General features: G+C 47.7%; 1 protein-coding gene across 10 annotated transcripts in view; it reads right to left on the bottom strand.

Annotated features, from left to right (window-relative positions):
* CELF2 (CUGBP Elav-like family member 2) overlaps positions 1 to 13,083 on the bottom strand; it is an 803,688-nt gene that overhangs the window by 151,183 nt on the left and 639,422 nt on the right. For 9 of the 10 annotated variants that reach the window (XM_032426083.1, XM_032426080.1, XM_032426078.1 and 6 more), the window contains one exon: positions 4,213 to 4,409. In XM_032426083.1, the coding sequence (XP_032281974.1) occupies positions 4,213 to 4,390 (178 nt within the window). In that variant the 5' untranslated portion in view covers positions 4,391 to 4,409. Of the gene's footprint in view, positions 1 to 4,212; positions 4,410 to 4,581; positions 4,819 to 13,083 lie in introns of those variants that run through there. The other variant, XM_032426084.1, reaches the window with a different exon arrangement.

Genomic DNA, 13,083 nt, shown 5'->3' with positions numbered 1-13,083 from the left:
TGCCTCCCAGTGAAGGCCAAGTCCTCCTGCTCATCCCCACCTCAGCTATCAAGCCTCCCTTCTTTCCACCACCATCATGTCTGTGTCACTCAGGACGCGCCTTCTCCGCGGCCCCGGCCACCGGCATCTCTGTTCAGGCCCCGTGCGCGTCAGCCAACACACCGCCCCGGTCTCCTGGTCTCTGCTCCCCTGGCTGCCAGAGCCTTCACAGACCCTCCACTGTCTCTCCAATCAAATTCTAATACTCTAGCCTGAGAATGAAGGCCTTCTAAGAACTGGCTCCGGCCTCTATTTCCAGATGTCGTGACCTTCCCCTCTGCCATTTCATTTCATGGACTTCACATTTCCTTTGAACTCTGGCAGGACTCATAGCTCCCAGAACCTGCCCTGCACTTTCTCACCTCCCTGCCCGAAATCAGGCCGGTCCGTCCACTTGTAATGCTCAACACCGTCTTTACTTATTGAAATCCTATTTTTCTCTTTTGAGATTTGGAAAAGATGCTATGTCTTTCTGTCTCCACAGCTGCTAAGTATTCATTCCCTCCCCGAACTTCCAGAGTTCAAATAGGCTCTTCTCTTTCTTATCCTTATCCCATGGTCTTCAATATTATCGTTACCTGTGCACTGGCCTCATGGTCCCTGTTAGATTTCAAGTTCTTGGGGACAGTGATGATAACAGCAACTATAATAGTAACCATCGCCTTAGTAACACAAGCTCCTACCGCCTTTCAGCTCTGTGCAAAGCATATAACTTCATCTTAGCAACCCTGGGAGGAGAGCTCCCATCCTCAGATGAGATCAGGTAACATGTCCAAGGCGGACACCCAAGGAGTGGTAGAGCCAGAAATAGAATTTAGGCTTGTCTGACTTCAAAACCAATGCTCTTAACTACTAGGTGGTATTTCTCACCACCCACAGACTCAACCAATAACTACTGAATAAAACATTGTCTCCATGAGTCCTGGTAGATGGGACAGTTCACCGAGCTGGGTTCCCCAGAGTTGCAGACTCTGCCTAGCCAACACATACATTAACAGGGAGAAGGCACAGACAGTTTAGGGTCTCTTAGAAGACGCTTTAAAAATATAGAAGAAAGTTTTTATGCCTCAAGACTTAGGAACATCAGGTGCACAATGAAAGAAAAACCTAATTCACCTGGATTGGGTAATAACCTGATTTTGTCTCTTTCCTTGAAACCACTCATGTCAGTGAGGCAATGAATCAAGACTACTCCAAGAGTCCTACTTAGATCATTTAGACCATGTTTAGTAGAAAATTCTGTTATCTGACGCTCTGCTACCAGCCCTGGGAAAACATGACGACCATACTCTGCTGACAGAGGACCAATGCAGATCCGGGGTCCTACTGCACGTGTGCACATGAAAATACCACATGACACACACAGGGATGAGGTAAAGACAAGCTGTGGTTGCTGCTCTCTATATGCAAGTGGCTAAGGGCTGTAATCCTCGGAAGGGAATGTCATTATGCAGCTCAAATCCCATCACAACAAATACCCTTACTACAGAGATATCTGTATAACAAAAATCCTTTCAAGCTTTGGCCGACAGCCCACGTACTTCAAGCAATATTTGATGTGAGATTTGGAGTCCACAGTAATGGGAATTGACCTATATTTCCAAAGGTAAGATTTTAACGATTTCATCTGTAAATTCTCTCCCATGGTACCATGAGTTGGAATGATGTACGATCTAAGCCCATGAGCATGAAAACCAAACACAAAGCCAAGGACCAAATCAACCCTGCTCGTGAAGGGCAGAAGTCCTTCCTTTCATCGGGGGAGCACTGAGGTACAGGAGAAGGCCTCTGAGCCACACCCTGAAATGGAGCAGAACAAAGATGGTGTGTGGCCTCATTTCCCTGAGGTGAGCACATGGTGGTACAGCGTGTGAAGACAGAAGGACTGTGTTCAAATTCCGACTTACTAGCTGGGCCCCCCTGGTCTGTTGCTTAACTTCTACAGAGCCTCCATTTCCTCATCTGTAAAATGTGACAAACAGCACCTAATTTCAAGATTTCGGCAAGAACTGAAGGAACTGACTCCTAAAACAGGGCCTGGTGCATAGCATACGTGCTCACAAAAGTTCGTTCCCTCCTCGTGCCTCCTCTCCCCTCCAAGACTCTAGGCTTATGCAAACTATTTAAACGAGGTTAGTTGTAAGACCTAGTGAATGAGGTCAACAAAATGTATAGTTTCAAACACAGCCTGGTCAAGACAGTGCTCAGTGGAACACTGGGGAAAAAAGAGAAAATGGTAGAAGAACTAGAGCATGCACACTTTCATGACTAAAAGGAGGGTCTTCTGGCTAATGCAAGCTCTGTGTAAAATAAAATGCAAGTAATCAGGCAACAAAAGAAATGAGCTTTGATCACATATATCAGAGGTCATCCTGAAAAATGCTGATAAAATGAAATTTGGAGGCATGTCTTCCTAGACTGGGATGTACTATGGCTAAAGCTCCAAAACACTCGCTTACTGCCCCTGGCCTAGTTCTCCGTGGGTGTCATTCTAGATGGCAGGATGGCCCCTATTTGCTGACCTTTTAGCTCTAGTCCGGTGCACTGTACTGTCTTTCCTCGATAGGATACTACAAAAATTAAATACTAAAGCAAATTCTAGTCTTCTCCATTTGGGACACATGCAGGTAAATAATTCAGGAATATTACCGACAAACTTCTCAACATTGCCCCAATTTGTGAAATTTTAAATGCTACTCAATTTTAGATATGTGATTTTTTTTCAAATTATGGGACAATCGAGTTTGTGGGGACAAAATTCCACGTAAGCTATTTGGAGAACACTCTTGGTGTTACATGTCTTGAGACAGAAAACGGGAGTCCTAGGAACATAATCTGAAGGCATGTCTGTTCACCCTTATAAAATGAGTACTGGCTTTAAAATTCTTCAAAGGTTTCCCAAAGTGCTATCAGACCGCAGCAACTAGAGAGAACATGAGGTGGCCCACCATTTCTCAGAGTCACAGAGCATCAGTCTCAACGATGATTTACTCCTCTCCCTTCACCTTAACAGTAAGAAAGAGGCTCCGAGAAAAGTGTGTGCTAACATTCATGTGTTCAACTCAAGGATATGTACGTCCAAAGCCAAACAATGAGTTTGCAGGACCTCTCCTGAGAGGCAACAGAGAAATAAAATAATAGGGCAGACCCAAATTCCAAGGCACAGAGAAAAAGAAAGTGCAAGAGCCACTGAAAAGACAGGGGAGCCCTGCGTAGACAGCCCAAGACATCAAGAACAGAAAGAACAAAAATACGAAAGCAAGGTTACAACAGCGACAAAGACCAAAGGGTAGCAGCAGAGAAGATATTTTTAAATTTAGTTTGCACAGAGCTTGCAAAGGACGATTCCAACACACGGAAGCTTCCGCCCGGTAACGAGCTTTCTGGTCTCTATTTTAACAACTGAAACCCCCTCTCCCCATCACCCTCGTCTTAAAATGGAGGCAGTAAAAACCACCAGATTGTACACTTGAATCTTACCACTGGTAAGGGCGTAAACCACAAGCATTTTTGAAGGTGTGCTAACTATTTCAGGCCACTAGGGCGCTTCTTCCCGCCCGAAAAGGCACATTTCACTTAATGATCCCCATCTAAACCCCAAGAATTGATGTCCCTCTTAAAAAGTGTACCCTTTCTTCCTTACACCAGTGGCACCACACTAACTGTTCGGGAGGCATTTCAGGGTCCCCACAGGCGATGGAAAAGTAAAATGCAATTGTAATTGCACGGGCAATAACGGGGAAGGCAGGGGGAGAAAGAGTTAGCTTCTGCAACGCAAGGCTGAGAAACACGGTTCCTTAGAGAGGCATCCACTCCACCCGAGAGGAGCCTGCGCTGCCGAGGAAGTGACCTCGAGAGAGCAATCACGCGCCTGGACAGAGGCGCGGCCGCGCGCTCCCGCCGCTCCTCCCTCCCGCGCGTCCCGGGCCGGCTTGGTCCACCTGTCCGGCGGGCGGGCGGGCTGACGGGCGGGGGCGCGGGTGCCGGCGCGGGGAGGAGCCGGGCTGGCCGGAGCACCGAGGCGGCGGTGGCGGCTCCCCTCATGGTCCTCCCTCCCGCGGGCAGCCCCGCCGGGCCCACACCACCCCCTCGCCCCCGCGGCGTCCCCCGACTGAACGCCCTGCGCCCTCCCCTCCCCCCGCCAACCGCGCGCGTCCCCCCAGCGGTCTGTACCTTTACTCTGGGGAGGGTTCTGACTCCGGTCCCGGAGGACGTTGATCTGGTAGACGGCTCCGTAAGGCTCAAAAAGTTCTTTCAGCTCCTTTTCCGACCAGGACCGGGGGATCTGTCCGACAAACATCTTAATGGCATCTGGGTCTGGTTGGTCTGAGTGATCCAAAGCGCCGTTCATCTTGTTGGTTGTGCCGTTACTGTCAAAAAGGGAACCGGGAGCCAGAGTTAGGGCTGCACGGTGAGGGACAGGAAGAAAAAGAATGGGGGTGGGGGTGGGGGCGGGGAGGCGGAAGGAGGAGGAAGAGGAGCACGGGGCAAAGTGCCTAATGAGTCGTAGAAATTTGATGAACTAAAACAAAGCACAGGCACCATTAGGTTGCTCCGCGGCGGCAGCGGCTGCGGGCTCTCACTGCAGGCTGCTATTCAGCATCGCCGCCCGAGCACAGGGCAGCGCCCCGCCGGCTGTCACCCGGGGCGTGGACATCTTGAAGCCCGCGCTCGGGAGGCAGCTGCAAGTTAAGTGCAGGTCTCGCTCTGCAAGGCTGCCACCAACGCATCCGCAGCGTTATCAGCCCCACACTGGCTCTCGTGTGCAAAGAAGGGCAGGGCTGGATTTCTGCTGGATTCTCCCCCGCCGCCGCCACCCCCCCCCCCCCCCCCCCCCCCCCCGCCTTTTGGAGGTTTTTTGGAAGAGAGGAGAGAGGTGGTAATAATAAAGTCACATGAAAAGAAAATGAAACACTTGGCAGTCCGTCAGATGACTAATGCAAGATGCTGGTGATGAATTTGCAGAGTGCGCGAGGCATCCATGTGTGCATCAAATTAGTACGTTGTTGCTGCTCAGAATGGAAAGTGCTCCAGCAGTGTATCTCCGAGCGGCGGATTGGCTGCCCACGCTGGAGAAAAGGACCGGGGCGGGGGCTCCCGTTTAAAAAGCACATTGTTTATGGGATCCAGGCACAAAGGGTTTAATTCAGAGAGGCAAAGGCGATCTCAGAAATGCCTGCTTTGTGCAGGAAAAAAAAAAAAAAAAAATGCAGCCCCAGAAAGTTGAGTTCCCACTAAAGGACACTGAATATTTCAAATCTTTCACACTCCATAAATTGCTCTCTGTATATCTGACTTCCAGATGTTGTACTTGAGTTCTAAACAATCACACGTTTGGGAGAGAAAAGAGGAGTCTGCCTTTTCTTCTCTTAGCTTCAGTAAATATTTGGGGCTGATACAAAGGCGAGACCATAAGCTTTTACATATCAATCTTCTTTAATGCTGTTTTCCAAAACCCTCATTTGGAAGAGAGAACGCTCTCATTTAGAATTCTGCCATTCTAGTCAACATCATGTAATATGATGATGAAGGCGTTCATTTTTTTTTTTTTAAGATTAGGATCCCTCCTATTTGAGCTGCAATAAACAGTAAAGCAAAATCCCCTACTTTCTTCATTCCTCCAACACTCCTTAATGCACCCTAAAGCCACCTACTCTGCCAAGTGACAAGGCTGAATGCCCTGAGCAGCATTCATTTGCAGTACTGTGTTCTTGATTTAACATCCCATCCTGTGAAAATAAAATGCACCTAAGCAAGTGCAAACCCTGCAGATATAGTACCGCCAAAGCCACTCCCATGACCATGGGCCAGCCCCCAGCTCAGGAGGCAGAAAGGTCAGAAAGGGGCCACCTGGACTAAAACTTCACTGCAAATGGCAGGTGTTATTTCCCGGTAGCCTGGGGGTAATAATTAGAAGACAGTCAAGGATCTTAAGCAGGGTTCCTTATTAGGTTAAAGACCACAATCCAGGACCACCAGAGCACCTCTAGTCTGCTGTGGACCTAGCTAGGGTTACCCTGAGCCCCGGATAAAAAAAAAAGACCCTGGGTGATGGCTAAAAGACAAACAAAAAGCCTGCAGAAAGGAGAAATCCTGAATTCAATTTAATCCCGAGAGGAAAATGATGGCAAATGCTCTTCACTAGGTCCTGGCTCCAATTTCCACTTCTTCTCATTCCCCCTAGTTTACCACTTAATTTTTTTTTTTATTCTTGAGATAAACAATCAGACTGTCTAACTTGAAGCACTTTCAGAGCTTTCTCTAATCAACCTTATTGTTATAAAAAATGTTCTGCTGAATAAAATTTTGAGTGCAAAATCTTCTTTCAACAATTTAGGTGCAATGTGATGCTTGTTTATGGTAGAGGTTGATCATTTATCTTGTTCTTAGGCACCTATACTTCTTTACGAATCACCCTGTGCGAATTCAGTGAACGCTGTAACCCCACCGAGCGGATTCTGGCACACTGGAGGTGGCAAAGCCCCACGCAGAACAGAATGTCGTGCTCACAGCTCGCCGAGAGCAGAGAGTGTGGCAAGATGTATTTCTGGGACAGGAAGGGCTGTGGTTACTGCTGCTGACAACCAGCTAGGATGAAAAGAGGAAGGCACTGTCATAGGTCTCAGCTAACAGGGAACGGAAGCTCCAAAAATGGGGCTCTTGCATCCTGGCTCTACAGAGCACAGTTAATACAATGGAGGCGTCAGGGGACGGTATCCCAGTCCTCATGCCTGAACTTAGAGCAAGCTCCCATAATTGCCTTCCCCGTAAGGGGCCTTTTTCGTTTCCTCAAAAAATACTCACCAAGGTGCCTAAAGGAAGGGAAGCGGACAAGAGGGCTTACGCCTCATGCCTTTGCTCTTTATGTTGGTAGGTGCATATTTATAACCCTTCCCCATCAGCCATCCTGCAGAGATGCCTGCAAGACCGCCGATCATCCTGAGGCAGTGGGCTGTCAGGGCTCGGGGCATGGGCTCTGAATTCCGGGGCCAGCCCTTCCGAACTGTGCCACTCTGGGCCTCAGAGTCGGGTGTCTGCTACAGAACCTAGCCCAGAATAAGTGTCTAAGAAGTGTTGGCTTTTTCTACTGTTAAATCGCATCTTTGCAATTGTGATGCACTCGGAATGAGTGACAATTACAAATCTTCTTTTCAATCCCCAATTTTTCATAGTGGAGACTCAAACACAATTCATATCCTAAATAATAATGCCTATTCTTTAGTGAGGACATACATGCCAGATACTGTGTGAGGTGCTTTACACTCATCATTTCTAATCCTTGTAACAACCCTATGAGAAAATTTTATTTTCTGGATGCAAACATCAAAGAATTAAGTTCCTTTCTTAAGGTTACTGGCTTATATACTGTAGAAGCAGAATTCAAACCTAGGCCCAATGGGCTCCAAAGCACGAAATATTTCTAATCCATCATGTGGCTGAACACTGTGCCAGGTCTCCCTTGGGCTGAGAGTGAATGGCTCAGGGTAAATCTAAGAGAAGACAAGGTCAAGAGCAAATCCTATTGGGTCCCTAGAATCACAGTGTCAAATAAAAGGCAGCACTAAAGGAAACATATACACACACACACACACACACACACACACTTTCTACTATCTATGAAAAGGAGGGGGCCAAGGGCTGAACTTGTGGCTCCATTAAGACTATGTTAAAACACACATTTTTCTCAATCATCACATAACAACGTCTCCATCTCCACAGATCTCCTTCCTCTCTCCATCCCCACAGGGTGACACCAATGAGCACCTCTCATCCACATCTACACATTATTTCCCAACTACTTGCCATTTTGCAAACAACTGTTCCAAAGATTACCATCGAATGCTAAGCGCATGACAATCCTTTAAGTAAATCCAACAATGTCTATTTCTTACACAAACTACCACAACAGCACATCTTCTCAATCAAAAGCTTCTGTGCAGGACAGGTGGTCCTAACCTCGCCGACCCCACGTTGCTGAATCCCTCGCCGAGACCCTAATGGTACTACAAAGGACTGGTTAACTTTGCTCTAATGCAGGCAAGCTCCTCCTTCTTTGGACTCCCAGCTTTCTTCCTGGCTGATGCTTGTTTCTAGCAGAGACTTACTGACTTCTTTTGTCCTCAGGAGGCTGTAAGCGCTGACACTTCTAAGGAAGCCAGAAATTATGTGTCCAACAGTTAAACCTTTGGGGGTACTTGCCAGAGGCCACAGAGAGCCAATGTGCTCTTCACAGAGGGGTAATTATGGGAACAGATAACCCAAATCTCAGTAAGATCGTCTATTTACTAGACTCTGACCTCAGGCTTAGAAAATTAGACTAGCTCACTTCTCTGTATTCCCTAGCCATCTTTAGCACCTATTACAAGGCAGGAATTAGATTCAAATTCAAATACTTATTGAGAGCCTCCTCTTTGCCAGAAAACTCTGCCAGGTACTTGACATACGATATCACAACAGCTCCACAAAGTTGGCATGATCACCCCTGTTCTGGAAATGACGCCCCTGAGAGTCATGGAGGTAACGTGACTTTTCCAACATCACACCCCTAAGAAGAGGCGTCTGCAGAATCTGGACACATTAAGATATAAAGGCCAATTGTCATTGCTCAGTATTTCATAAACTGGGTTTCTCGAGGCTGAGGTTTCCTGAAAACTCAGTGGCCACGCACAGGCACTGGACGAAAGCACATACGTCTCGGCTGGCATCTCACCTACAAACTGCAAGAGACTGAGGGCCAATTCTGCTCTTGCCGGCTGTAAGGCTCCTCCAGGACAGATGCCATATGGAATCGGACCATGAGTTAGAGAGCACCAAGCCAGCGAGCATTGGTGGTATCAGTCTCAGAGCCAAGATGAAAACATAATGATGTTTGGGGGGAAAAAAAATGAGTGCGCTTACTTTTTTGCTTTTAGCACAGGCACTGACCTACTTCCCTACTCTATTTTTGCGTAAAGAAAACTAGATCAAAGGAGGACATGCAAAATCTTCTGAGGTTCCTCTAAGCAGTCAAATGTTACCAAAATTATAATAATTTTTCAACATATCATTGTTATTAATTCCAGGACAATAAGCTTTTATAAGGCCCAGTGAAGTGCAGGTTTCCTTTTGGAGAGTGGTAACAAAACACCGATGGTTCCTTTCATCTTGTTGCCTAGAAAGCAACTTTCTGCGTTATATCTCCTCTAATCTATAGGAAAACTAGAATAACAAACTTACAAAATGGGTATAAGAAATGATAAGTGGCTATAAGTAATTGTACTAATGTTGGAAAAAAAAAAAAAAAGACATAAAATGCCCCTTCAGAAGATATACCAAAAGGATGCCTAGTCTTGGAAAAATTTTGTATAAACACAGCTAATCTCCCTGATGGTTTATCAACAATCTTACTGTTCCTATCCTCTTCATTTACGTGATTTTTGTTTTTTAGAGGATCTTGTATCCATGCTGCCCAACCCTGGGCAGTGATGGAAATGTTCTGTAATTGCACAATCCAACATGGAAGCCAATAGTTATAAGCAGCTACTAAACACCTGAAAAGGGTGTAGTGCAGCCGAGAAGCAATTTTTAATTTTAACCTTAATTAAATACCTCTAGCTGCAAATATACTTAAAAAAAAACTAATGAGAGTTGAAATTCACTAAAATATTATTTCATCAGGAGGTTCTGAGAAAACAAGAATAAGGGGCCAGGAAAATGACACCAACGCAGGAGCGTTGTGTGTGGGGTAGTGGGCTGCATGGCCGGGGTTCTCAGCACGGCTCAGCGTTACATTCACTGAGGGGTCCCAGGTAAACCACGCCACCACTCTGGACCTCGGTTTCCTTACTTGCAGAACAAAGAGAGAGAGAATCGTTCTCATCTGGCTCGTTTCTCTAAACCTGCGACTCCGCTTTGGGCCCAGATGATGATGTATGGAGAAGATAATTTAGGTAATATGACCAGCTGCCTACAGCCTGGGGGCGATTCCCCGTCTGTGTCTGATGCAGTCCCCTGGGGCTCACAGGTGACGGAGGCACAGGCTGAGGAGCTGACGAGGTGCCACCTACTCCGTGCAGAGCAGCCTGCAGGCTCAGATGGAGCTGCTGAATGGGCTGATGACTCAGGGTGGTTACCAGAGCATCATCTCTCTCAATTTGTGCCAATTCGTCCCAATAGCCCAACTGCAGTCCCATCACTTCAGTCAGATGACAGGCCACTCTTTCAAAGGGCCCAGGAATTGTTTTTTTTTTTTTTTAATATCACTTGTACTTAAGTAATAGCACATGGAGAAACAGGCTTTGTTTGGTGATCACAGGAAATTGTCCAAGACTGAGCTGCATAAGGCAAAGGCAGAAGGAAGCTGGCGAGGAGCCTGGAGCCTTCTGGCGGGCATGGGCAACAACAGGATGGGCATGAAATTCAGTACTATGAACCATCTTCCACACTGTCCAGGTTGTTGTTGCTTATCATTTAAAAACACAATTCTCTCCTCCATCGACTGGCAATGTGGCGCCCAGGGTCCAGCACCAGCCACTTCCCACACCGCACCACGAGCAACCTGGCAGAGACCTGGACAGGGCCCCGCTCGGAAGGCACAACCCTCTAATTCTAAACCTTCCACGGTCTCTCACTTTGGAGAAAGGAATCACCTGTCATCAAACTTCAAGCTCTGGGAATTGCACGTCCTTTTGAAAATGTACTGTTTCGGGGTCACCATAATGGAGGAAAACGTCCATCTTCTGTGGCTACCTTTCAACACAGCACCTTCGCCACCGGACTGACACAGCTACGGTTTAATTACAGTGGGATTCTGAGTCGCTGAATGATTTTGGTAAATGTAACAAGACTCTCTGGATGTGTGCTCTCTCACCAAGAAGATGACGAAACCAAGGGCATTCCTGTGTTTACCTGGGAGGTACTGTCACCTCGGGTCACCAAAGCTTTGCGAGCCCAGGCCACGCCCGTTACAGGATGGGACCCCAAATCCCCGAGGAGCGACATCTGGAGGCCAGCTGCTGAACTCACAGAAGATTAACTGGAGCAAATCATACCCTAAGTCGCTGAAGGAGGAGACAATGCCTTTCTCCAAAGGGTCAAATTGTAAATAAATATGTGTTCCTCTTAAGCAAAGTTCAAGTTTCCCATAAGTACACATATGCAGAATACATTCATCCCTGTGCTCTGACAAAGTGGAAAAAATATCTAGCTTGTGAAGAATGTACAGGACATCGATTTCATTCACAGCTGACTAGGAAAGAGCACACCTGTGATAGGGCATCCTGCTGGATTGCTGGACTTAATGTTGGGTTGTATTTGGAGGGAGGTCTAAAAGCTATACATTTGTTTACCAGGGTGAAATGTAACCCTGACTCGTAGGAAGTGACTCCTGCAGAAAAGGACACACAGCACAGGCGTCTGGACTCACCAAGTAAAAGGGAAACCTTATTACCTTATCTCAACTTGACGGCTAGTAAAAAGCAGATAGCTGGAAAACCCCCACAAAGAAGTAAATTTGGAGGCTTCTGGGGGGTACCTGGAGTCTGAACATACAACAACCCTCTCTGGGAAGGCAGTGAGGTGTCGGCTCTGGATGGCCCCTGCCCAGGGAACTCATTTCACTCAGTGATTTATCAGAAAGAGTTCAGTGGACTTCAGAGCAGAGCACAAGGCATTTGCATAGGGAGAAGTTTTTTAGATGAACTTTTAGAAATGGCAACAGGGAAATAATAGTCACAAAGAAGATTTATATTGGGCTTCACATTTTCAAAGTCCTCGAGGAACTCACATTAATTAATCCCCCCCCCCCCAAGGCTGAGGTTCGTATTACTGCCCCCACTTTGTAGATGGGAAGAGGGAGTGGGGGACCCCCTGGCTCTGGACACATGCCCCTTTCTAGGTGCCCTCCCCGTCTGATTTACCTCCCCATGGCTCAGTGCTGTGGAATCCACCTGTCTGCCTGGGCAAGTCACTGTACCTGGTCCTTCTGGCTGATGGGGAAGATGCTGGTTTGGTCCCATCACGTAAGTGAAATGTGAATCATTATGAAATGAAGACAAATGTGGGGAAACTCCCCATACTGAACATGGATCTTCACCTAAGATGTCTCCTGTAGTCACCTGCTAGCAGCAAATGATGAAAATAAGGGACATACACGGAGAGGGCAAACAGCACGGACACCGCGTCGGGTGCCCCATCCCTAGGTATGAGCCACCGTGTTTCTTGAGGCACGTAACTCCTGCTGCCGGCCCCGGCTAAACTATTTTGCCAGGAGTTACCGATGCAAGAGGAAGCCAGCAGGGAGGGCTGACAACACTCTCCACTCCCTGGTGGCAAACGTGGACGGTTCTCCTTTGCCTGTTTCTGTCAAACCCACTGGGAATTGATTCTCCCCCCAAATCTTGTTTTCTTTCCTTCAGATGACGCAGTTACAGAAGACCTGCTTTATGTCAGGCACGGTGCTAGATTTGAAGGAGAGTTGAAAAAGAGGTCACTGATGCCCCGAAGCCACTCGCAGCCAACGAAAAGAGAGTGCACAACGTGGAACCAAAATACGAAGCGATAATGCCCAGAACAGAGGGACAGACGAAGGCCTGCAGTAAGCCGGCCACAAGTGCGGGACTGGGCCACGGGGACTGGCACGTGGCATTCCAAACACGCTTCTCAACACACTTCACCCTGGTGGTCAAAGCTTTAAGTGGCATATGAACCAATCAGAGGCAAAGGAAGAGGAGCCAAACGGTTTCAAAGAAAAAAGGCTATGGTATGGGGCTGAGACTTGACAGAGAGCAGCCCCAGCGCCCCCTCCCTCCCGTGGAGCTTGCACTTGACATGGGGGACCACTGCCATGCTGGGGAGACCCATGGTTGGGATGGCCATCACGGCACTGCCCCCCTTGAGCTGGGAGGCACAGCCCTGGCTGCCCACCTCCACTGACCATGCCAGAAAGTGGGGGCCCACCAGCATCCACAGAAGCCCTTGCACCTCTCCTGTGGCATGACGTCCCACGGAGGCCACCTACCCTGTCGCTCCTGTTGTTCACCACCCTGTGTGTGGCAGTCCCTTCCC

Source organism: Phoca vitulina, unplaced genomic scaffold (genome assembly GCF_004348235.1).
Source record: "Phoca vitulina isolate PV1807 unplaced genomic scaffold, GSC_HSeal_1.0 scaffold33, whole genome shotgun sequence".
Taxonomy (NCBI): Eukaryota; Metazoa; Chordata; class Mammalia; order Carnivora; family Phocidae; genus Phoca; species Phoca vitulina.
This window is presented reverse-complemented; position numbering and strand designations above follow the sequence as displayed.